Source organism: Papaver somniferum, chromosome 8, assembly GCF_003573695.1.
Source record: "Papaver somniferum cultivar HN1 chromosome 8, ASM357369v1, whole genome shotgun sequence".
In the NCBI taxonomy this organism is placed as follows: domain Eukaryota; kingdom Viridiplantae; phylum Streptophyta; class Magnoliopsida; order Ranunculales; family Papaveraceae; genus Papaver; species Papaver somniferum.
In genome coordinates, this window is record NC_039365.1 from 96778510 (window position 1) to 96802701 (window position 24192).

At 35.5% G+C, this 24192-nt stretch overlaps 1 protein-coding gene across 1 annotated transcript; it reads right to left on the minus strand.

Annotated features, from left to right (window-relative positions):
- Positions 1-11611: 11611 nt before the first annotated feature.
- On the minus strand, positions 11612-15295 carry LOC113302245 (DNA-directed RNA polymerases II, IV and V subunit 11-like). The gene is made up of 6 exons (XM_026551133.1): positions 15168-15295; positions 15004-15075; positions 14812-14901; positions 14632-14710; positions 14249-14344; positions 11612-12000 (listed from the first exon to the last, which is right to left on the minus strand). The coding sequence occupies exons 2-6, from the start codon at positions 15057-15059 to the stop codon at positions 11962-11964; spliced, it is 360 nt and encodes a 119-aa protein (XP_026406918.1). The 5' UTR covers positions 15060-15075; positions 15168-15295; the 3' UTR covers positions 11612-11961.
- Positions 15296-24192: the final 8897 nt, after the last annotated feature.

Here is a 24192-nt window from a genome sequence, read left to right on the forward strand (position 1 = left end):
ATATCGAACTAGGGCCTTCTGATTCTCATGAGTCTTAAATACAAAAGCCTTTATTTGTTGAATCTCCTTTTGCATCTCCTTCACCACTTCAAGAATGTCAGAAAACTTATGAGAATTTGAAGGAACGGCTCTTAGCTTCCTCACATTCCTTCTTTTTCTTTTCAAAGTAGGAGATAACGGAGATTTCTCTTTTTCCTTCATGATTGATGGATTAACAATCATATTAACATCTTTTCCATCAGAAGACATGATGCTTGGAGTATCCATAATAGTATGGGTTCGTGAGAGGAAATCACAATAACTCAACAAGTAGTCTTAAGATAAAAGAGGTTTCAAAGAAGGAAAAATGAATGTAGGGTTACGCAACCTTTTAACAGGTTCGTGCACGCACAACTCTGAACCCTAGAGAGAGTAGAACTGTCGAGAATAACCCTTCTTTTATTGATAGACAGAGAACTCCTAAGAAAAGAAAAACTAAGAAAATAAGAAAACAAACTTTTCCTAAAGCCTGAAAGGTACACAATCATGTCTCTTTTGAACAGGCACATGAGACAAGATTTGCAAGTCAACACAATCAAGTTGCGTTGCGGTGAACAACAATTTGTCCACCATGTTCCTCTTGAGAGAAATCTACAGACTTCTGTCTATCAAAAAGATTTGACCATACTTTATTTTCTAATGGTCTTGTTTTATCTTTGGAAACTAACTTCTTAGACGAAGATAAAATCTTACATACCTCAGCAGTCTTCTGAGCAAGTTTGAGCTTGTTTGCTAATCGATTTGCTCTTCGTTGAAGTTTGTTGACATGCTTCAATTTATGTTTGTACTTGTAATACTTTGATAGTTCATGACCCTTGAGTTAACAATATGAGCACGTCAATCTTGGATAAAATTCAGGCATCTGAGATGTGCAAGCTGTTAGGCACATAGTAGAACCTGAAACATTATACACAGAGTTTCCAATAGAAAGGTAAATTTCATCTTCCAGATTGGTTGAGTTTTCTTCTGGAAGAATATCAAGATTGATGTATGTAGTGCTATAGTTATCAAAATTCATATTTTCACAAAGAAGTGCAACGCTTGATTTCTCGTCTTCATTAGACTCATAGCTGTCAGACATTTCATCAAGAGTTGCAGCAAGACCTTTGTTCCCAGTGTATTTCTTTCGATTTTGACACTCATTTGCAAAATGACCAAAACATTTACACTTAAAGCACTGAGGGATATCCTCGTCATCAGTTTCATCAATATCCCTATTTTTTGGAGGAACACGATTATGAGGTTTATCCGACGACTTGGATTTATCTCTTGAAAACCGTTTACTTATCTTCAAAAGAAGATCCCTAAACTGCCTTGTGATTAACGAGACTGACTTGTCAAGATCTTCATCTGATGAATCGGCCTCAAAAAGATCATCTTCAGAGATATAAACACTTTTACTTTTATCAAGTAATTTAGTGTTCTTTTGTGCTTTGAAAGCAACATCCTTACTAGATTGGACGTATGCTCATGATCAAAGATCTTTAGCTTCCCAACCTGAGTATTTCTGGAAAGCGTTGCGAGATTATTTCCTTTAACTATGGCATGCTTCTTAGAATCGTATCTAGATGGCAGTGATCTGGGAATTTTCATCACAATGTCCTTTTCAGGAATAGTCTTACTCAATGCAAAAGATGCATTAATAATTTCAAACACTTTGTGATTAAACTCATCAAATGTTTCTTCATCTGCCATACGAAGGTTTTCCCATTCAGAACATAGGTTTTGAAGTCTAGTTTTTTTCTCATTGGTATTTCCTTCAAATACGGTTTCTAATATATCACAGACTTCTTTAGACTGTGTGCACATAGTTACATGGTGTTGAAGATCTGGGGTAATGGCATGTATGATAGCATTTAAGCCGTCAGAATTTTTCTTTGCAACAAGAACTTCTTCTGCGCTATATCTACCAATATCCTTCGGTATAGTTACATCGCCTTCTGTAATAACCGGAGGTTCATAGCCATTAACAACATGTACCCACGTTTGAAAATCACGAGCTTGAAGAAAAGCACGCATAGAAATTTTCCACCATATGTAGTTTGAGCCATCGAAGACTTGTGGTACGTTTATGGGGATAAAATCTCTGTCCGTAGAGTCAGATCGCTACAAACACAAACTTGTAAGGTCTTTAAACGTGTTTGCCTGCTCTGATACCAATGAAAAAGTGGGGGTACAACAACTACACCCAATATTTCGATTAGCAATCTGTATGGACTAACTCCAATACACTTTCAAGAGAATCAACTACACTCAATCTTAATAAAGTATATCAAAGAGTTATATCTCACTTTATCGATTCAATACTTACTCAAGCAAATAGAAATATGCGAGTCTAATTGAATACAAGAGAAATCACTTGAACGGTACCAAAAACCAATGTTTAAGTATCAATCAATTTCAATCAACAACCAAAGGTCGGATTTCCGATTGATTGATTCAAACGCACAACCTGTGATATTTCAATTATATAACAAAATATAATGCGGAAAAGAAACAACACAGACACCAGAATTTTGTTAACGAGGAAACCGAAAATGCAGAAAAACCCCGGGACCTAGTCCAGATTGAACACACACACTGTATTAAGCCGTTACATACACTAGCCCACTACAAGCTAACTTCGGTCTGGACTGTAGTTGAACCCCAATCAATCTCACGTTGATCCAAGGTACAGTTGCGCTCCTTACGTCTCTGATCCCAGCAGGATACTACACACTTGATTCCCTTAGCTGATCTCACCCACAACTAAGAGTTGCTACGAACTAAAGTCGAAGACTTTAATAAACAACTCTGTATCACACAGAAAAGTCTACGGTAATAGATAAATCTGTTTCCCACAGAAATACCTACGAGTTTTGTTCCGTATTTTGATAAATCAAGGTGAACATGAACCAATTGATAAACCAGACTTATGTTCCCAAAGAATAGCTCAGTATTATCAATCTCCTCACAATAATCTTAATCGATGAGGTGAAATAAGATATTTTTTGAATCACAAACGATGAGACGAAGATGTTTGTGATTACTTTTATATCTTGCCTATCGGAGATATAAATCTCAATCCAATCTTTACGATTGTATTCGTACAATAGAAACAACAAGATCAGATCACACAACTACGAGAAAGTAGTATCTGTCTGGCTTCACAATCCCAATGAAGTCTTCAAATCGTTAACTTACAGGGTCTCGAAGAAACCTATGGTTAAAGGAGAATCGACTCTAGCTTATACAACTAGTATCACATAGGAGGTGTGGGGATTAGGTTTCCAGTTGCTAGAGTTCTCCCTTATATAGTCTTTCAAATCAGGGTTTGCAATCAATGTTAGCTTAGTAACAAAGCATTCAATATTCACCGTTAGATGAAAACCTGATTAAATTCAAGCTAATATCTTTCAACCATTAGATCAAAAACTTAGCTTGTTACACACAAATGAAATGCACGATTTTAGGTTTGTGTAACCGTACCCAAACATGTACATTTGTTGGTTCAACAATAGTTAACCAAATGGTTAGCCATATGAGCAATTTCATACCAACCATATTCTTCTTCACCATAACTAGTTCAAATGACTCAAATGAACTAGTTAGAGAGTTGTTCAATTGCTTAGATCTTATAGAAGTATACAAGACACATTTGAAGTAAAAACGATTTGATTCACTCGGGTCGATTCATGAAATTTATAGCCACGGTTTGCAAATTGCATTCCTTAGTTTATATAAGTAAGAGTTCACAAATAATCGTCTTTAGAAATAACCAACCTGAGTACGCGGACTGAGTTCGCGGACTTAAGTTCCCGGAAGGAATTTACAAACTCCAGCAGATTTTCTCGGGATGAGAACCTCCGACAGTTCGCGGACTGGGTTCGCGGACTCTTGTTCCGGTTTTCCTGATCAACAAAGTACGCATACTTTTGTTCAAAAATAAGGACTTATACATATATGTGTTACCACACAATGCAGATATCCAACATTGGTCATATAATCTAAACTCTCATTTCAATCATTGAAACATTCTTAGAGGATGTTATATAGTTGTTATTCACAAACCATTTTTCGTCAAAGGCATTTTCAAGTGATTGAAACATAATATGACTTTCGTCAATAGGTAAAAATGAACTTGGCCAAAGCGAAAGCTTACCAACACATATTTTGAGAAATAGATAAGCGAGATAAACTCGGCTTGAAATAGCAAATGTGTATAATCAAAGTCTATATAGCAAAACGACTTTTGTCTCAAGATAGGAGATAGAGTAGATAGACTTTTGAGTTATAGATAAGTTCAAGTCTCCACATACCTTTTAGTCGATGAAGTTCCACCAGTTCCTTGAGTAGTTCTTCGTCTTGTATGATGATCACCATGGAGTTCTTGAGCTCAACTACACTTTCTATCCTAGTCCGAGACTTAGTTATAATAGACTAGAAATAAAGACTTATAGTTTTGATCACTAACATTGACAAACATACTTGAGATAGCAACGCATGCGAGTTCGATCGAGAAGTGCTCTAACAGATCTGATATAGCACAGTATGTGTACTTGTATGTTAACTAGTGCAAGTTACTCCAAGTCCGGGAACCATAGTATGCATACCCGTATGCGTGCTGGTTTAACAGTTGAATTCCGGAAACTTAGTATGCATACCTGTACTAAGTTTGCATACCTGTATGCGTACTGGCATAAATTTAATATGCGTACCCGTCCGCATACTAATTCAAGTGTGTTCGTTCGTGAACGACAATATGCATACCTGTTCGCATACTGGCGGACAGACCAGGACCGGGAACTCTAGGTATGCGTACCCATTTGCATACTTGAGTGGGCTAAGTTCTAAAAATGGTTTGTTCATGAACAAATACATTTATATAATAAGGAATGCAATCTTTTGCAAACCGTGGCTATAATGTTCATGAATTGATTCGAGTGAATCAAAATCGATTTTGCTGTGTCTTGAATACTTCTATGAGAATATAAACAATTGAACAACTTTATAACTAGTTTCATTTGAGTCATTTGAACTAGTTGTGATTCAGATGAACAAGGTTGATATGAAAGTTTTCATATGGTTAACTTCGGTTAACTATTGTTGAGCCAACTAAGTGTAAACGTTTAGGTACGGTTACCCATATCTAAATATAGGTACATTTCATTTGTGTGTAACAATCTAAGTTCAATCTAACGGTTGAAAGATATTAGCTTGAATCTAATCAGGTTTTCATTTAACAATGAATATTGAATGCTTTGTTACCAAGGTAACATTGATTGCAAACTATGATTTGAAGACTATATAAGGGAGAACTCTAGCAACTGGGAAACCTAATCCCCACACCTCCCGTGTGATACTAGTTGCGACTAGAGTCGATTCTACTTTAACCTAGGTTTTTCTAAAACCATTATAGGTTAATGACTTAAAGACTTCATTGGGATTTTTGTAGCCAGTCTCAATAATTTTCTCTGTAGTTGCCTGTTCTGATCTTACTTTGTTCTATCGTATTGAGTATTATCTTCTCTAAGATTTGCTCGAGATTTAATCTCCGATAGGTAAGATAAAAGTAGTCACAAACATCTTCGTCTCATCGTTTGTGATTCCACAATATATTGTTCAGCTTCCATACAGTTAATATCATTGTGAGGTGATTAATATTACTAGGTTGTTCTTCGGGAATATAAGTCTGGTGTACCAATTGGTTCGTGTTCACCTTGATTTATCAAAAGATGGAACAAAAACTTGTAGGTATTTCTGTGGGAGACAGATTTATCTATTCAATAGATTTTTTTGTGTGAGACAGATTTGTTTATCAAGTCTTCGACTTTGGGTCGTAGAAACTCTTAGTTGTGGGTGAGATCATCTAAGGGAATCAAGTGTTAGAGTCCTGCTGGGATTCAGAGGCGTAAAGAACGCGATTGTACCTTAATCAGTGTGAGATTGGTTATGGCTCAACTACATTTCAGTCCGAAGTTAACTTGTAGTAGGCTAGAGTCTGTAGCGGATTAATACAATATGGTGTTCAAATCTGGACTAGGTTCCGGGGTTTTTCTACATTTGCGGTTTCCTCGTTAACAAAATTTCTGGTGTCTGTGTTATTTCTTTTCCGCATTATATTTTCTATATAATAAGAATATCACAGGTTGTGCGTAGTTCAATCAATTAGATAATCCAACCTTTAGTTGTTGATATAAATTGATTGGTACTTGAACATTGGTCTTTGGTACCGTTCAAATTGTTTCTCATAATAATCAGGCTCGCGGATTTCTATCTGTTTGATTTGCTGATTACATTGAGAAACAAAGATATAACCTTAGATGTATTTTCCTTGATTGAGTCTGACTGTCTATTTGATTCTCTTGGAAATATATTGGAGTTAGTCCATACAGATTGCCGAAACGAAATATTGGGTGTGGTTGTTAGACCCCCACTTTTTCAATTGGTATCAGAGAAGACAAACACGCTAACACCTAATAAGTCTGTATTTGACACAATCTGACTTTTTATGGACGAGTCTATTTCTAATAATATACCAGTTCAGAAATTACCAGATTTTTTTCAAAGCTTGGATTCACCTGAGAGAACTCTCATATCTAAGTTAATATCTAAATATTCTCTTGATGTAGAAACTGCTGATTGGGAAACACGCCTAGAAGAACAATTGGATGAACTTTCTGATGAAGGTGATTCAGATATTGATAGAGATGTTGATGAGGAAGTCTCAGAGTATGTTAAGGTTTTGAATTCCTTAGAAAATAAGAAGATGAGAACTTCTCATGTCACACCTCTTCTGTCTCCTCTCTGTCGAGAAAACAAGAAATTGAAAAGGATTTACGGAGGTCTTTATGGTTGGAATCGCTCTTGTGAATCGATCCCCAAAGATTCCGAGGAAATATGAGTAGAAAGTCACTTGAATGTGATAATGTTTATCAAAAATACTTCTTGTTGGAAGAGAAACTTGCAGAAACTGAAGCAAGGAATAACTCTCAGCAAGCAAGTTTTGATGACAGAGAAAGCGTTTATCTCGCTCGAGAAAAACGCCTTGAGGCTGATTTAGCTGCTGCTCTTGATAAAATCAAGATGCTGGAAGATGACTTTAAAAAGTTCAATACTAGTTCAAGCAAATTAAACACTATGCTAGGAGCAAGTAAAAATCATCGTGATACACGAGGATTGGGCTATAAGGGAATAAATGCTCCAAGTACTAGCAAGGAGGTAAAACTTATCAAGGCTAGCGATTCTTCTCAACAAAAGGTTTCCACTGAAGGCAAAAGTGAATTTCCTTCACCGACAGTTAAGGTTCGAAAGAGCAAAGTATAACAACCTCTAAAAATAACACACATGAATCCGGGTAAGAACGTTCTTATATTTGTCATTATTGCGGAAACAAAGGTCACCTGGAAAGGAGATGTCATTTTCGTATAAGGAATGAGAAACTTCATGATGTTCTTGGTTGGGCATCACAAGAAGTTGTGAAACCAAGATCTTATGTTAAGGCTAACCCCCTTAACATTACAAGTTGTAACTATCCAACCTTTAGGCAAAGGAATCGGTGTTGTGATAAACCTAGATTTTCCTATAAACGTCATACGAATCCTTTTCACAATCGTAATGGTTATCAAAAGGATAATTTCGTAAAGACGAAGACAAGATCCGATGCTCCCAATTGGAGAAAGACTAACTTGCAAAAGAACAGTCAATCCAATTTTCTTCCGAGAATTCTAGAAGACAGTAATGGGAATAAGGTTCTGGTTATTCCTGAAAGCACTCAGAAGTGGATACCAAATAAAGTCAATGATGTTTTGAGTGTGAAAAGGAATGATCTCCCAGAAAATTCTATGACTATGGAGAAAGCAGTTTCCATGTTGTTGGAACTTAAAAATTTCTTTGGAAAGATGGATTTGGATGTGAAAGGTTCTAAAATCTATCTCTTTCATGATAATCCAAAAGTGAAACAGAATAAGCCAAAAACTATAGATGATGAAAAATCTATAGTTGCAGAAAAGTATATTTCAGTCACTTGTGGTGAGCAAGACCTTGTTCACCTCAACATATGTTAGATATTCGGGTTGGATCCGAATATGGTCGCCCATATTGTATGTGGCAAGTCCGGTAGGGTCCTTATGGTTTGGAACCTATATAAACATCTCTAACATGTATGTAGAAAGTAATTGATTCCCACCGATATCACACATAAGTTTATCATTAGAAAAGTGGTAACTCTAACCCTAAAGAGAGTTACCTTAAGGAGAAAAGGTTTTAAGTTCTTAGCCTGTGAATCAAGTTTTTGCTCATCTTTGGAGATTGTAGTACCTGCTGATCTTCGTGTCGAAACGTTGTTGTTGCGGCTGCTGCTGCTTGTTCTTGCTAATCGGTGCTCAAGTTCAAGGTACGAACTGATACCCGCTTCCGCTTTAAATGTATAAACTCTGATATTGGTGTCAGAGCTATTGGTTTTCTGCGTTTTCGTGCTTGATATAACTTGCTTTGGTTGCTTGAAAGTTGCTGATAACATAATAGTATCATGATTAGGGTTCTTGTTGTTTTTTTGGCTAAAAACCATTAATGGATGTATAAATATTTTGAATCTTGATAAGGGTGTTTTTTTTAAAATATTTAATTGGGTATGTTCATTATTGATTAAAATGATCTACTGGAAAGTTTTGTATCGTTTGAACGTGTGGTTTGAGAGATATAACAAAACCCTAGTTTTATATCATGTTTGTGAGCAGTGGTTTGATGATTGTTTTGATGTATATATGTCGATCCATGTTAATCAAAATTAATATAAATAGATAGTTCTCTTTGAGACCTTTCATTTGACATATTATTTGCTTGAATCGGAGTTTGTATGAGTGAGATATCGTCTCTCGAAGTTGGCCATGCGCGTCTGTACGCTGCTGAAATTTGGAGAAGACGATGAACAGTAACCGAGTCAAATCGGCGAGTCAACCCGATCTAGAATCGGTGGTTCGGTTCGCGGTTCAGACCGGTGGTTCGGTTCGCGGTTCAAATCGGGTTATTTGTTTTTTCATTTATTTCTCTATTTGTCGTTGTCGGATCAACTCCAATTTTGGTACCCTAAGGTTTTTCGACTCTCCGAATTCAATAAAACTATTTTCAGATCCTAATTAGATTCACATGATAGAGTTTCTTTGAAATTATATGGATAATCGCTTTATCCATGATAACATGTGAATGGTTCTATGTTGTGATTGTCTAATTTCTTTTATATACAACATGTGTGGTGCTGGATTGAATTCATAATCTTACTGAATTGTATGTCTAGATAACATGTTGATTGATTAGATAATCATCTTGGTTTGATAACATGTTTGATTGAATTATTTTCTTGATTGAATAATATGTTAAAACAATTGAGTGGGAGGTTGTTTGGTTGAGTTTTGTTTAATTCCCCAAAACCATTAACTTGCGCATATATTAAATAGATGTAGAAAATATTACTTGTGGCGCGAGATATGATTAGGAGTTTAACAAATTTTTGATCTTGCGACTTGTAATGTTGTTTTGCTATTTATTTAGATTAATGTTGCAAAGTTATTTTTTGAATATGTGTATAATGCCATAAGTTTAATATCCTTTTTTCATTTTTCGCATGCTATGTTAGAATAAATGGCTTCCAAGAACATCATTGTTGATTTGAACAAGGGAGAAAAACTTGACGGATTTATCTTGCATGATGATCGGCTGCAGGAAATAATTGAGCATGTGATGCCTCGGCCTGAGGAGGGTACGACGGCTCAACACCTTCGCAACCTCGAGGCTTACCATGAATGGATTAAGAAGGATCGCAGTGCTCGTCATATGATCCTGAGCTCAATGCACAATGATTTAATTGGCGAGTTTGAGAACCACCAGTTTGCTCATGACATGTTATAGGCAGTCAAGCATAAATTTGGAGTTACCTTTGTGTCTAAGTTGGACGCTTTAACTATGAAGTTTGACACTTGTCAAAAGAAGCCGAATGTTACAATGAAGCAACATTTGAGGACAATGTCGTCAATGATACACGAACTTGAGGCTACAGGTCATCACTTGACAGACGAACAACATGTACAAGTTGTTATTCGTTCATTACTTAACTCTTGGGATCAGATGAAGCAAAAGACACATAATGACAATGTCCGCACTTTTGAGGATATTTCTCGTCGTGTGGAACTAGAAGTCGAGCGCTTGGAAGCTGCTAAGACTGACAGTTCTATTTTCGCTGCTAAATCTGTTTCGCATAAGACCAATGGGTCTAAGCGCAAGAGCGGTAAGGGTTCTTCTGCTAAGAATCCTCGTGATGGATCTGGGCCATCCACTACCAACGCTCCTAAGCGCAAAAGAGGCAAGCGTGCTGGTAAGAAAGACAAAGCAGAGATGAAATGCTTTAACTGTGATAAGAAATGACACTTTGCTCGTGAATGCACTGAGCCAAAGAAGGTAATTTCTGAACCTATTCCTCGCTATGGATGTTTTGTTTCTAGTCAAGCATTAGTTGCTCATTCTCCTCATTTATGGGTTGTAGATTCGGGAGCAACCGACCATGTAGCGAGGGACCGAGATGAGTTCCTAGATTATCGTCGAATTCCTGCTGGGAGCATGAGAGTTTATATGGAGAACACAACTAGCATAGAAGTACTTGGAATCGGAACCTATATGCTAAATCTGCGACAAGGGCACACGTTAATCCTCCATGATGTACTTTATGCTCCAGATATTCGACGAAATTTAGTTTTTGTTAATAGTATGTTGCGTCTAGGCTTTAGTTTTCTTTTCGAGGGTAATTATGTTAAGATTTGCTTGGCAACTGAGTTTTATGGTTTTGGTTTTATGTCGGATGGTTTTATGGTTTTGGATGTTGACCATTCTAGTTCTTATGATGCTAATAAATCTATCTCATTAGTTGCATCTTCCTCAGATGTTAATAATGATTATGTAATCTGGCATGCTAGATTAGGTCATATCGAGCAAGAAAGGATGACTAGGTTAGCCCGAGAAGGCCTTTTAAGCCCCATTGCTAAAGTTTCCTTGCCTACCTGTAAACATTGTCTTGCAAGTAACGCCATTAGAAAACCGTTTGGGACATCAAACCGTTTGGGACATCCAAAAGGGTCTCTGAGCCTTTGCAATTAATTCATTATGATATATGTCGCGCAATGAACGTTAAGGCAAGACGAGGAGCGATGAATTTACGCGATATGGTCATAGGGTGAATGAACCCTCTTCTATGCATGCAATGAAATATAGGTACACCATTAAAATGGGTAACAAGGGGTCATCCTTTTTTGGTAGCTTAGCAGAATGTAGCAGAATGCAATATAGTACTAACCCACCGTACAAACTAGTCACAAAACCCAAAAGCCTAAAGACTTCCAAGAAGGAATTCCAGTTCAAAACTGAAAAGATTTACGAATACCATAGTTTGGAGCAATATTACCTCCGTATACCTAACTATCCAACTAAGATTAATTCATTCAAAGATACTTGTAACTTGAAAAAATCTTTGTTGTGTAGAGATAATTCGTGAAGCAATAAGACTCAGTCTACATGTTAGCAACAAAAAAGCCTATCAACAACAGTATGACAAATTGAACGATAATTTCAACCTTTTTCATTCAAAAGATACTTCTACCCTTTCATACATTCCAATGGCAGTAAGACAAATTTCTGGCGCAACAAGACATATTAACATTGTCGATACTGTTAGCACCAAAAAAGTCTGCCGTTTGTGCAGGGTTTAACCGCTTCCACAGAACCTATCATTAAGACATATATACAATACATTCGTTCCAGACTAAAGGTCTAACGGATTTGAGTTTGTTTGTTTGTTTGCAGTACAGTACATGCCGATAGAGAGGGTCACGAGAGAAAACATAATTAAATCAAAAGGTGCATTACTCAACCACTCAAGTTAAAGGAAGAGACCTCCAACTAGTAATCTCTTGGTTGCTTCATCATCTCAACCTGCGCCTGCAAATCAGAATATTTGTAGCATGTTAGAAATAGCCAGAATAATGCATATGCACGCAGGAGTAATGGAATGTAAGAGAAAAAGAAATGGTAGTCCCTTTCTAATTTCCTTTCATGATATTATTCTCTGAACACTAACGGCGTTGAATTCTCTAGTCCAGAAAAATAAAATTCAGTAGCCAAAATTATCATCAAATTGATTTAGTCACAGAAGATCTTCTCAGATAGGACTAGCCAATCGCAAACGGTACAAGAATTTCATTTATTACTTCCATTCCTAAACTAGTTTTCCTATCTTCAACTGTCCCAAATTCTAATGAGGATGCCTTCTTCTTGGTCTTTCTTATAAATCCCACCATTGTCATTAAGACTTTCCACTTAGACTACCATTGCTGGTAGCTGCCATTCCAATTGCTCACAAAATTGAGATCTTGAAAAAGGTTTGGGGTGGTGGGTTAAGAGGCGCAAGTAGGAGAGGCCTATTACGTCATAACATGGGTTCATCCTTGTGTTGTTTTGTTGGTCACGGATGGAGCCATCTGAAGAACTGTAACCACATTGAAAACCTACAGCATGTTTTACAGGTCCTAAAGGAAAAGGAATGCACCCCAGAATTGGATGTGGTTTAGTGTAAACAAAATTTGTGAGTTTCACTACAGTTGAGCTAGTGACATGTCATGTTGGTATAGTCAACCTGTAAAGATTCTTCAGCAAAGCCGAGTTGTTGATGACAGACAGCTTGATATATAGCATTGCCGCAACCTACCATGGTCCTTAATATTTAAAAGTGCGTGAACCACAAATCAAAATGTAAGGACTTTTTTCCTCTAAAGAAGTTCAAAGTAGAGAAATAAATAAAAAAGAAACTCAGTAGAGAAACAATGAACATTTTCAGATCATAAAAAAACAAACTTTTGATAGATAATCGTAACCGTGATCTTTCATTCTCGAATTATTGCTCCCGGGACGGGTTTTGGATGCTGGGTTCAATGAACCCTCTTCTTTCCGGTAACAAAATTCATCTCTCATTACCATTATCAATTAAAAGCTTTGTTTCTTGATGATCTGAAAATGTTCCTAGTTTCTTCACCAATTTATTTGTTTCTCTATCTTGAACATTTTGAGCTTCCAACACATTTTAAGTTTTAACTACTATCATAGGGTCCCACACTGCTACATATTTAGCTGTTTCTAATCAACGGTCAATTTTACTAAATAGATTTTAAATAGGTCTCAAAGATGAGGATACATAAGAATTAGCTGTTACCCAAATTTTGCTGTCTATACTCTTTGTGACATATTTACAATCTTGATGAGACAAAAGGCTAAAATTCCTTGTGAATGACAATTCATTCTTCCCTGTTCTGTAATACCAAACCCTAAATTAAAAGCTCACTTAGTTTCTAATATATTCGACCTCATGTGTTCAGCATGAGGTGAAGCTGGTGGCTTGAGAATTGACATGAATCTCCAGCATTTTGTCCTGCATTTCTATTTTAACAGATCTAAATTGAATACATCACATAACAAAATAGCCTAAGACCACGAATCTGGGTACAATGATTTCATGTGCATGAAAAACACAATTTGGTCTAGATGTGTATATCTAGCACTTGAGCAATCTACCTTCTAACACCAACACACACCTTCAATTCTCTGTCATAAATTGAATCTCATCCTACTCATTTCACATACAATTTCAGGATCCTTTAACCCCTACTGAGGATGGATGGTATTGGATAAAAATGTCTACAATCTAATAAGTGAATATTTGGTAAAACGCTAATAGGAACTTGAGTGGCATAAAATGTGCTATTGTTATGATTTAGTGGCAGATTTCATTACGAGCAGTAAACTGAACACTTTCAGTCGTCAACTTTTGTGTAAAATCCAAATAATTAAGGTTGCTAATAGCTTAGTGTAAATATGACCCAACCAATTCCCTGAACACAGTTTCCTAAACATGCCTTCAACTGTGGAAAGGGGCTTGACATAAGAAACTAGTACTACATGTCATCAAAGGACAAAATATCAACTTTCAGAGGATAACTTTATTTATGTGGTATGCCTTATCTGAAGCTCATCACGTCCTGCAAGACTCTGTAGTAAACAAAGATGGGTGTTTCCCATTTCACTACCATGGAAAGGATATATTCTTGTGAAATGAATTCAGCAGCATCACATAACTTCGCAAACTAACCGAGATGATATGTGCGAAATCAATAGGGCAAAGGCTCTAAAGTCTAACCTCAAAAGCAGTCTTCAAATGATTAAGCTCCTTGTCAAGATCATTGATGGCTTGATTATATGCCTGCATTGGTGAAGATTGGCTCGTCGTATGAATCTGAAAGAAGAAACGAGAAACACCAAAGTTTTCAAAATTAGTTACTCTCAAAATGAGGGACCTGATGGTCACTTACAGCCTTGTAAAAAGGGGAAGGCCTTTAGACTTTTAGCCTAGATAAAATTTACCTAGTTGATAAACATAATATACTTTTAGAAATCAGTATTCTAGAGTACCATTTGAATTTGGTAAAGTAGTTTCACTAATACATTTTCCACATATCCCAAGCAGTAACATCTAGTAGTCATCAAAAAACAGGAACTGCAACGAAATAATTAAGCACTAACCCTAACAATGATTTTGTACTGAAGAGGGTGCGGAAGCTTGTACCCAGCAAACAGCACATTTGCGTCCCTATGCAATTGCCTGTTAACAAGAAACAAAATTTCAACAACAACAAAAAAAAAAAAAAAAACTATTCAATATCAAACCAAGGGTTAGCGATTAAGCGATTACTGAGTTCGTACATGCGCACAACATTCCCAACGGTATGATCCTCTCTCTCGATGACAAAAGAAGCAGCATTAATGATCTTTGTATCTCTTTCATAAGAAACCCTAATTCACAAATCACAAAAACAAAACACTTTATTATTTTTAAACAGAAATACATACCCAGGGAATAAAACCCAATAACGGTGAAGTAAAATGAAGACTTACTTTTTGGTTCCTTCAGGAAGAACAAAACGTTCGTATCGTTGAGGAGCGTTCGTCATTGAAGCAAACTAAAAGCTGCAGAGTAATAAACAACCAACAATAAGTTACTCATAACATGGGGTTGAGCATATCAAATGGAAACAGACCCTAAAATGGAAGATGCTTGCCTGATCTCTTACAGATGTATGAGGAGATGAAAATTTTAGGAGGTAAGAAGAAAAGAGGGAAGAAAAGTAGAAGAAGCTATGTGGACTGTGTAGAATATATGACTAGTGGAGAGAGTGAGAAGTCAGTCAATGACGGTCAAAATTGGGAACCAAGTATGCAACTTTCTGCACCCCTTATAACCGAGGTGGACATTCCCCACCTTTTAAAATGGTGGTGCATTGTTTTGGAAAATGGAGATGTTTGAAGAACTCGCCAATCAGGCTATATACCCAAATTGATTGGAGTACACCATAATTTAAATGCACTTAAAAGGGGTGATGAAATGTGGTAAAGATATCTTATTGTTGTTCTTGACCTAGATAGAACTAAATCTAACTCGCATTTAAGGCTAAGTCTTATGAGTTAGATTTGGCTGCCAAATTAGCCAAAAAATGTTGTCTATTTGTTAACACTAATTCTCTCTCCTACCATTTGCTCGCAGGTGAACTAGTAGCGAGATAATTGTGTTGAATGGTTCAGCGCAGAGAAAATATGCTTTTCGTTGTTTGGTTCAGGGTTGAGTGGAATATTCCATAATATCTGCTTTGAATGGTAAATAACAAGAAAAAGAAAACTAGCGAGAGAGATGGGAGGATTCTTGGAGTCGGACATATGCTTTTGTATTTTATGTTTTTAATTTAATTTCATCCTCGGTATTATAATATACATGGAGAGCACCGACGTGTTTTCCATTTGCATCTCTTTTTACTTTTCCTTCTCTGCTACTCAAGGGCTTTAACAACTTAGAAAATGACACGTGTACGAATTTCTATTTTATACTATAAAGAAGCGAAACGTTCCCAAATGCAAAACGTCAGGTCCATTCACCGCCTCTTTCTTCTAATCTACAATCTGCCTTTTTGTTATTTTCATACGAGAGAAAAATAAAAGTTTTTGGTCATGCGTTGTTTGGTTCAGCGAAAGGTGCAAAAAAAAATTGCGCTGAAGGATTCAGCGCGGCCTCGCTGTTTAGTTCTACGACTAGCATACTAGATTAGCACTACCATAGGACTTAGGAGATTGTCCTAGCTGACGTGGACTGCTAATCTAGCTGCTAGATTAGCACACCATAGGAAAAAGCCTAATGAACTCATTTTAACCTAAAAATTAAAACCTTCTTTCATTTTTTCCACTCATTCATCTTTCATCATTCATCTCAAAAATTGTCGTTTTTCAATCTCCTGAAAAATTAGTGGTCAGAAGCAATCAATTAACAATCCTAAAGTTATAGTTGATATCAAAATCTCCAAATCAACATAAAAAAGTAAGAGAAAAATTGGAATTAGTGAAATTGGTGAAGCCAAACATGTAATCCCTGAAAATGTTGAAAAAAACCCATCAACTGCGAGAACAAGACTATAAGTGGTAGTCTAAACTCAATCCCATTACTCTATTGTTATATTAGGTTAGATTACTGAAAATGGTGATTTGCAGGGTGTAGGTCGTCATGGTTTATGTACTAGTATCATGACGACCTCTGATATTTAGTGGTGGTCGTCATGGTCGCATGATGAAGTTCATGACGACTTTTAATAATGTTAATGGTGACTGATAAACCAATATCCAGGATCGTCATGGTAATTATCCTCAAACATGACGAACGGTGATAGTTATTTTGTTTGTCATCTTTGTATTGTATTCCTTATAACATAATGACTTAATGTCATGGGAACTTTGTTGTTTCTGTATAAATTTTAGGGTGTAGGTCATCATTGTTTTGAAAAATAAACTTGACGACTATGTAGTGACACTTATGGTCAGCACGATGGATTAAATTACAACATGACGACTATTATAGTTTCAGCTGTCTCTTATATGTCCATAAATTATACTTGTCTATACTGGAACCTCCGTATATTGATACTCCATATAGTAATAACCTCTACATATTAATAAAAAATTATGGTCCCAACTTGGGCCAGTTATAAATAGTAATAACCTCTACATTTTAATATTAATATTTTTTTTTACAATATCGTCGCCTTAAGGAATTTACCTCCATATATCAATAATCGGCATTATATTGAAGAAATATAAATCTTGTTAAATGAATTTATCAATCTTATAAGTTACTTTCCTAACATTGGGTAACATTTTGATTTGCTGAAAAGAAACTACATTGATGAACTATCTTTTACTATACCTAAAAAAGTTTATAGTCGCGGAAAACGTCAAAAATTCCCTAGCAACCTTACAGGTTTCTGGATACATAGATGTATCCATGTGTGGAACAATTAAAATGTATGTATGTTATCTAATACAACTATAAATACAATGAACATATACCTAACTTTGAATATTACATTCTTTATGTGTACCTCTTTATACTAATAACCTAAATATGTTAATAAGTTTACGAATGCACAAGAGTATCAATATAAAGAGGTTATATTGTATTATTTAGGGTCCAATATTGTATTATTTAAAGTCCAATAGAATAACAAAGAAAAAGAAAGGATTACTCCTCCTTCAAACCTCCTTATGATATAACTAAAGAAGACCATGTAGCATAATTGTTAAGCGCGATGGATAGTCATCCAAAAGAATTCCTAAGTTTAATGAATAGTTATCAGAGTCCCCTCAACTATGTTGAATCAGAGGAAGAAGAGGAAGAAGAATGAGATTATGACCAAAGAGTTTGTTTTTTTCATCAGAGAATCAAATTATTCAGGTGTACAAACCCGTATTGCAATGAAAATGTTGACTACATGGGTCCACCTGAGGAGTTAGAAGAAAAAGTTGTTGAGAAGAAGTTAGAAGAAGTTGTTGAAAAGAAGGTGGGTGCTGACGAGAAGGTGGCAAGAGCTGATGATGATGAAAAGCATGATGAAGTGGAAGAAGAAGATGACATTAACATTAATCCATTTTAATGTCTTTGATGTGTTTGCTTTTAATTCCTTGTTGCTGGGTGCTTTAAAGATATTTTAGAGAATATTGTGTACTTTCAGTTTGCGGTCATGGTTTGATACATTTTAGTAGCTTAATCTAATTTCAGTTACTCTTGAATTTTAGTCGTTTTTGCAGTTTCAAACAATGTCACGCTAGTAGTTGTTAGAGCATTGCTCGGTCAAACTCGCAAGTGTTGGTATCTCAAGATTGTTATCAAATTTAGTTGTCAAAACTATATCTTGATTTCTAGTCTACAATTAATTAAGTCTCGGATTAGGATAGAAGATGTAGTTGAGAAACGGACATCACGGTAGTCATCATTGTGTTCTACCGTTTGAAGGCGAAGATCAACCGAAGATTTTGGAGAAATTTTTCGACAAAAGGTAAGTGAAAACTGAACCACCTATATCTCAAGTTATATTCATCTTTCTATCTATGAGACGTTGTTGCGTAATTAATTAGACTATCATAAGCATATCAAGAATTTCGAGTCAAGTTTATCTTGTAATTATTCCTCAAAATATATATGACTAGTGATGGGATTTTAATTGTACCGCAAGCGTATGGCTGCCGATTGGAATGTATACAGATGCGGGTTCGTTCCACAGGTACTAAAACTGTTACTTTCAATTTCTAACTAAATAACATGATAAGTAGAATAATATAAGATAATAAAAATAGAAAATAAAGAAAGATATCAGGGCTTCCGACTCCACCACAATTGTGTACACTAGATAATTTAACCAATCTCTATAAAATTCTTTTAATTACTTCAAGATGATTTATGACACATTTGATGCCTTGGAAGATGAAACGTTTAAGCCAACTATTGCATTTTCTAAATACTAACAATTCTGTTCATTTTAAGATGCTGGTCTCTACACAAGAATATTAAAATCATTTATCAAAGCACAAGGACACATGAAGAAAAATTGTTATCGTGGCAAAACAAAAATATGGGACCAAAAGAGTTATTAAAGAAAATTAATTAAATTCTCTTATATAAATCATCGGGTTTCATCGTGAACTCTAATAGAGAGATTATTTAACCATTACAAAAGGATAAAAAAGGCTAAGAAAAAAAAACGAAACTATACTAATGCTCGCGGAACCAGACTCCCTCTTCTTAGCCAAAACTCCTCTTTTATGGTTAACCTTCTCTTTTTCCTTCCATTAATTATTTCAATTACAATAAAAGATAGAATATATTTTTTAAGGAAAGTGACACCTTATTCTTTCAAAACCGTCTTCTCATATATATTTGCATGCATATCTCTTGTTTCCATAAGTACGTAAAATATCCATTTTCCACATTAATGCCATATAATTTCCAACTCCTCCTTTGCATGTAAATATATTGACATCCTTTTTGCTTCAAAAATGTGGCATTATTACCTTGTGTTCAGAAATGAAATAAAATCCCTTCATTAAACACGTCCATGCATAGTAATATGGAAAGATAATTGTATTTTTGTCAACTCCGGATTTTTTACGTGGTTAGTTCCCACACTTGCGCTTTTATAACTTGGGCCATTAATTCTAAAATGATATCAACTCATTTTCATACTTGCATCTTATGCGCACCATAATGGGCTCGACTCACTAACCTGTATTGCATGAATTGTACTCAACTTCCCGGTTGGCCACGTTCGTTCATCGGTATCTTGAGATAATTGATTTTTCCTTCATTTTTGTTGGCCAAGTCCGGATTTTGTCCAATCGAGGTTTATTCTTTAAATTCTACAAAACTAAACAAAATCATTAATATGCACAAAATAGAGAACAAAACAAATGTAAATTAAGATGTAAAAATGACGTGTTTACACACTTATCAACTAGCTTAATGAACATTTGTCCATACTTTATGAATTTCTATTAAGAAAAATTTATTGTTCACAATCAAAATCATGATTCAAGAATTATCGTTCGAAAATAGCCTGGACACTGACGTCATTGATGTTATTCGGGAATGTTTCGAATCGATTTAGAGAGAAATATAGAACTACTGTAAATTCAGATACAAGAATGTGTACATACCAGTCTTACAAACTGGGAAAATGTTGTAGGTCTGAAGCCGTAATGCATGCACTTAGTACACGTAACGGAGTAGCTATATGTCGACAAACATATTTTTGGTACGCATATTATTTTGCACACCTTTAAAAGTCCGTGAACTCGTGAATTTACGCGTACTAGAAAAGAACTGTTGGTTACGAAACTAGTTCGGTATCCATACCGGTACGCGCACCACAAAAGTTTTATGGACTCTGGAACTTGGTTATGTTTGAATGCTATCCATACCGTTTCGCATACCATAAAATTTATGTGGACTCCGAAACTCGGTTATGTTTAAATGGTATCCATACCAGTACGCATATCGAAGGGGCGCGGTTGAGACCTAACCAATTATATGGATCAACAGGCGTTTCAATTGGTATCCATACCAGTTGTTTCAACTCAATTGAGCCATATATTTGTGTTTCACAAATCCATTTCCTTCTTATGAATCATGGAGGCTCCAAGCACAACATCTTCTCGCGAAATCTATGCTCCAATGTTTTTTGATACTCATCCAACTATAAAGGAACAAGAGATGTCCCTTCATTTGGTCTCATCTCTTAAGAGGACAAGGAATAATAAGAAGAAACCTAGAGCGGTTCGCAAGAATCGCAAGAAGGAGGTGCAGGGACTAAAGAAAACCAAGAAGGAGGTGCAGGGAAACTCTTATTGGGGAACTTAAGAAAACCAAGAAGGAGGTGCAGGGTCTAAAGAAGATTCTACAAAAATCTCTTAAACTGAAAGAAGCACTTGTCCATCGACAACCTATCAGGTTTGCAGGAACTAACTCTTTCATCATGAACCGTATGTTCCTAAACCCGTCGTTGATAAGGAGTTTGGAGATGATAAATTATTTTTTTAAAGATTTTAAATACTAGGAAACTTGTTGTGAGAATTTATTCCTACTTTTAAGAAGGATAACTAGGGTTTGGTATAGCAAAAATTGTGATTACACAAGCTATTTCCAAATATTTTCATCTTGCATGTTTTTAGATTTATTTTATAATTTCTGGAAGATGAACTTGCAGTATGTAATCATTATTGGTTTAATTATTGCAAAAGTCTTATGAAATAATGTGCATTTACGTTTTCGTGAATCGAGCTAATATTTCATATATCCTCAGAAATTAAATATATTATGTTTTTTATAAACCTAAAATAGAACAAACTCTTTGAGTATTTTATCGTAGTATCGATCTACTCGTGATCACACTTTTGTGTTATTACTGCATCATACACTCCGTAAGATTTTCTTATGTTGAGTCATACCGATTAAAATTATCTATTTGTTCGTAACTGGCATAGAGATTAATTTAAGTTGATATTCAGGATACAAATCCATGTGATTTGTTAATGTACGACAAAATCCTTTTTTTTCACTAAAGAAAGGTCACTCATGTTGTTCTCTTGGGAATGATATCAAATTGGGGAGAGTTCTTAAATGAACTTGTGCTTAATTGTTATATCTTTGTGGGGTGTGTGGATGTGGAATTTACAGGGGTTGCTTGTATCTTAAATTTCCTAGATGAGCTCTAAGTATTTTCTTACTATGTGATATCATCTAAACTAAGTTGATATGAGGAGTTACATTTTAACCATGTTATGATGTAGTATCTCTAACTTCCTTAAAACTTGAAATATCTTTTGGCTGTACGCATTACGCTTCCATGATTTTCGTACCTTTGCCAATTTTTATTGACATAAAGGTGGAAAATTAATTAGTAGTTTCGTATTACATACATATGGTTTACAGATCATTATGTAAAGAGGAGTGAATCAATAATCTATAGGTTTCACCTATTATGCAAAAGATTTAACTATTAATCAAGGGGGGAGAAACATATCATTGTAGTATTACTTCAAGGTTGTGATACAATTGAGCTTTCGAGAAGATACTAATACAACGATGATTGAGAATATTTGTTTTCAAAAGTTGTTATAACTGAAAAATCAGGGGTACAACAACCACACCCAATATTTCGATTAGCAATCTGTATGGACTAACTCCAATATACTTTCAAGAGAATCAACTAGACTCAATCTTAATAAAGTATATCAAAAAGTTATATATCTATTTCTCGATTCAATTCTTACTCAAGCAAAATAGAAATCTGCGAGTCTAATTAGATACAAGAGAAATCACTTGAACGGTACCAAAGACCAATGTTCAAGTATTAATCAATGTAAATCAACAACCAAAGGCTGGATATTCTAATTGATTGATTCAAACAAACAACCTGTGATATTTCAATTATATAACAAAATATAATGCGGAAAAGAAATAACACAGACACCAGAAGTTTTGTTAACGAGGAAACCGCAAATGCAGAAAACCCAGGGACCTAGTCCAAATTGAACACACACTGTATTAAGCCGCTACAGACACTAGCCTACTACACTAACTTCGGTATGGACTGTAGTTGAACCCCAATCAATCTCACACTGATCCAAGGTACAATTATGCTCATACGTCTCTGATCCTAACAGGATGCTACGTACTTGATTTCCTTAGCTGATCTCACCCACAACTAAGAGTTGCTACGACCCAAAGTAGAAGACTTTAATAAACAAATTTGTATCACAAAGAAAAGTCTACGATAATAGATAAATATATAAAAGGTGAACATGAACCAATTGATAAACCAGACTTATATTCCCGAAGAACAGCTCAGTATTATCAATCACCTCACCATAATCTTAATCGACGCGGTGAAAGAAGATATTTTGGAATCACAAACGATGAGACGAATATGTTTGTGATTACTTTTATATCTTGCCTATCAGAGATATCAATCTCAAGCCGATCTTTACGATTGTGCTCATACGATAGAAACATCAAGATCAGATCACACAACTATGAGAAAGTAGTATGGGTCTGGCTTCACAATCCCAATGAAGTCTTCACGTCGTTAACCTACAGGGTCCCAAAGAAACCTAAGGTTTAATGAGAATCGGATCTAGCTTATATAACTAGTATCACACAGGAGGTGTGGGGATCAGGTCTCCCAGTTGCTAGATTTCTCCCTTATATAGTCTTTCAAATCAGGGTTTGCAATCAATGTTAGCTTGGTAACAAAGCATTCAATATTCACCGTTAGATGAAAACCTGATTAGATTAAAGCTAATATATTTCAACCGTTAGATCGAAAACTGAGCTTGTTACACACAAATGAAATGCACGTTTTATGTTTGTGTAACTGTACCCAAACATGTATATTTGTTGGTTCAACGGTAGTTAACCAAATGGTTAGCCGTATGAGCACTTTCATATCAACCATATTCTTCTTCACCATTACTAGTTCAAATGACTCAAATGAATTAGTTAGAGAGTTTTTCAATTGCTTAGATCTTATAGAAGTATACAAGACACAATCGAAGCAAAAACGATTTGATTCACTCGAATCGATTCATGAACTTTATAGCCACGGTTTGCAAATTGCATTCCTTAGTTTATATAAGTATAAGTTCACGAATAATCGTTTTTAGAAATAACCAACTCAAGTACGCGGAATAAGTTCGCGGACTTAAGTACCCGGAAGGAGTGTACAAACTCCAGAAGATTTTCTCGGGATGAGAACCTTTGATAGTTCGCGGACTGGTTTCGCGGACTCTTGTTCCGGTTTTCCTGATCAACAAAGTATGCATACTTTGGCTCAAGGAATAAGGACTTATACATTTATGTGTTTCCACATAATGCTTATACATAACATTGGTTATATAATCTAAACTCTCATTTCAATCATTGAAACATTCTTAGAGGACGTTATATAGTTGTTATTCACAAGCCATTTTTCGTCAAAGTCATTTTCAAATGATTGAAACTTAACATGACTTTCGTCACTAGGTAAAGATGAACTTGTCCAAAGTGAAAGCTTACCAACACATATTTCGAGAAATAGATAAGCGAGATAAACTCAGCTCGAAATAGCAAATGTGTATAATCGAAGTCTATATAACAAAACGACTTTTGTCTCAAGATAGGAGATAGAGTAGATAGACTTTTGAGTGATAGATAAGTTCAAGTCTCCACATACCTTT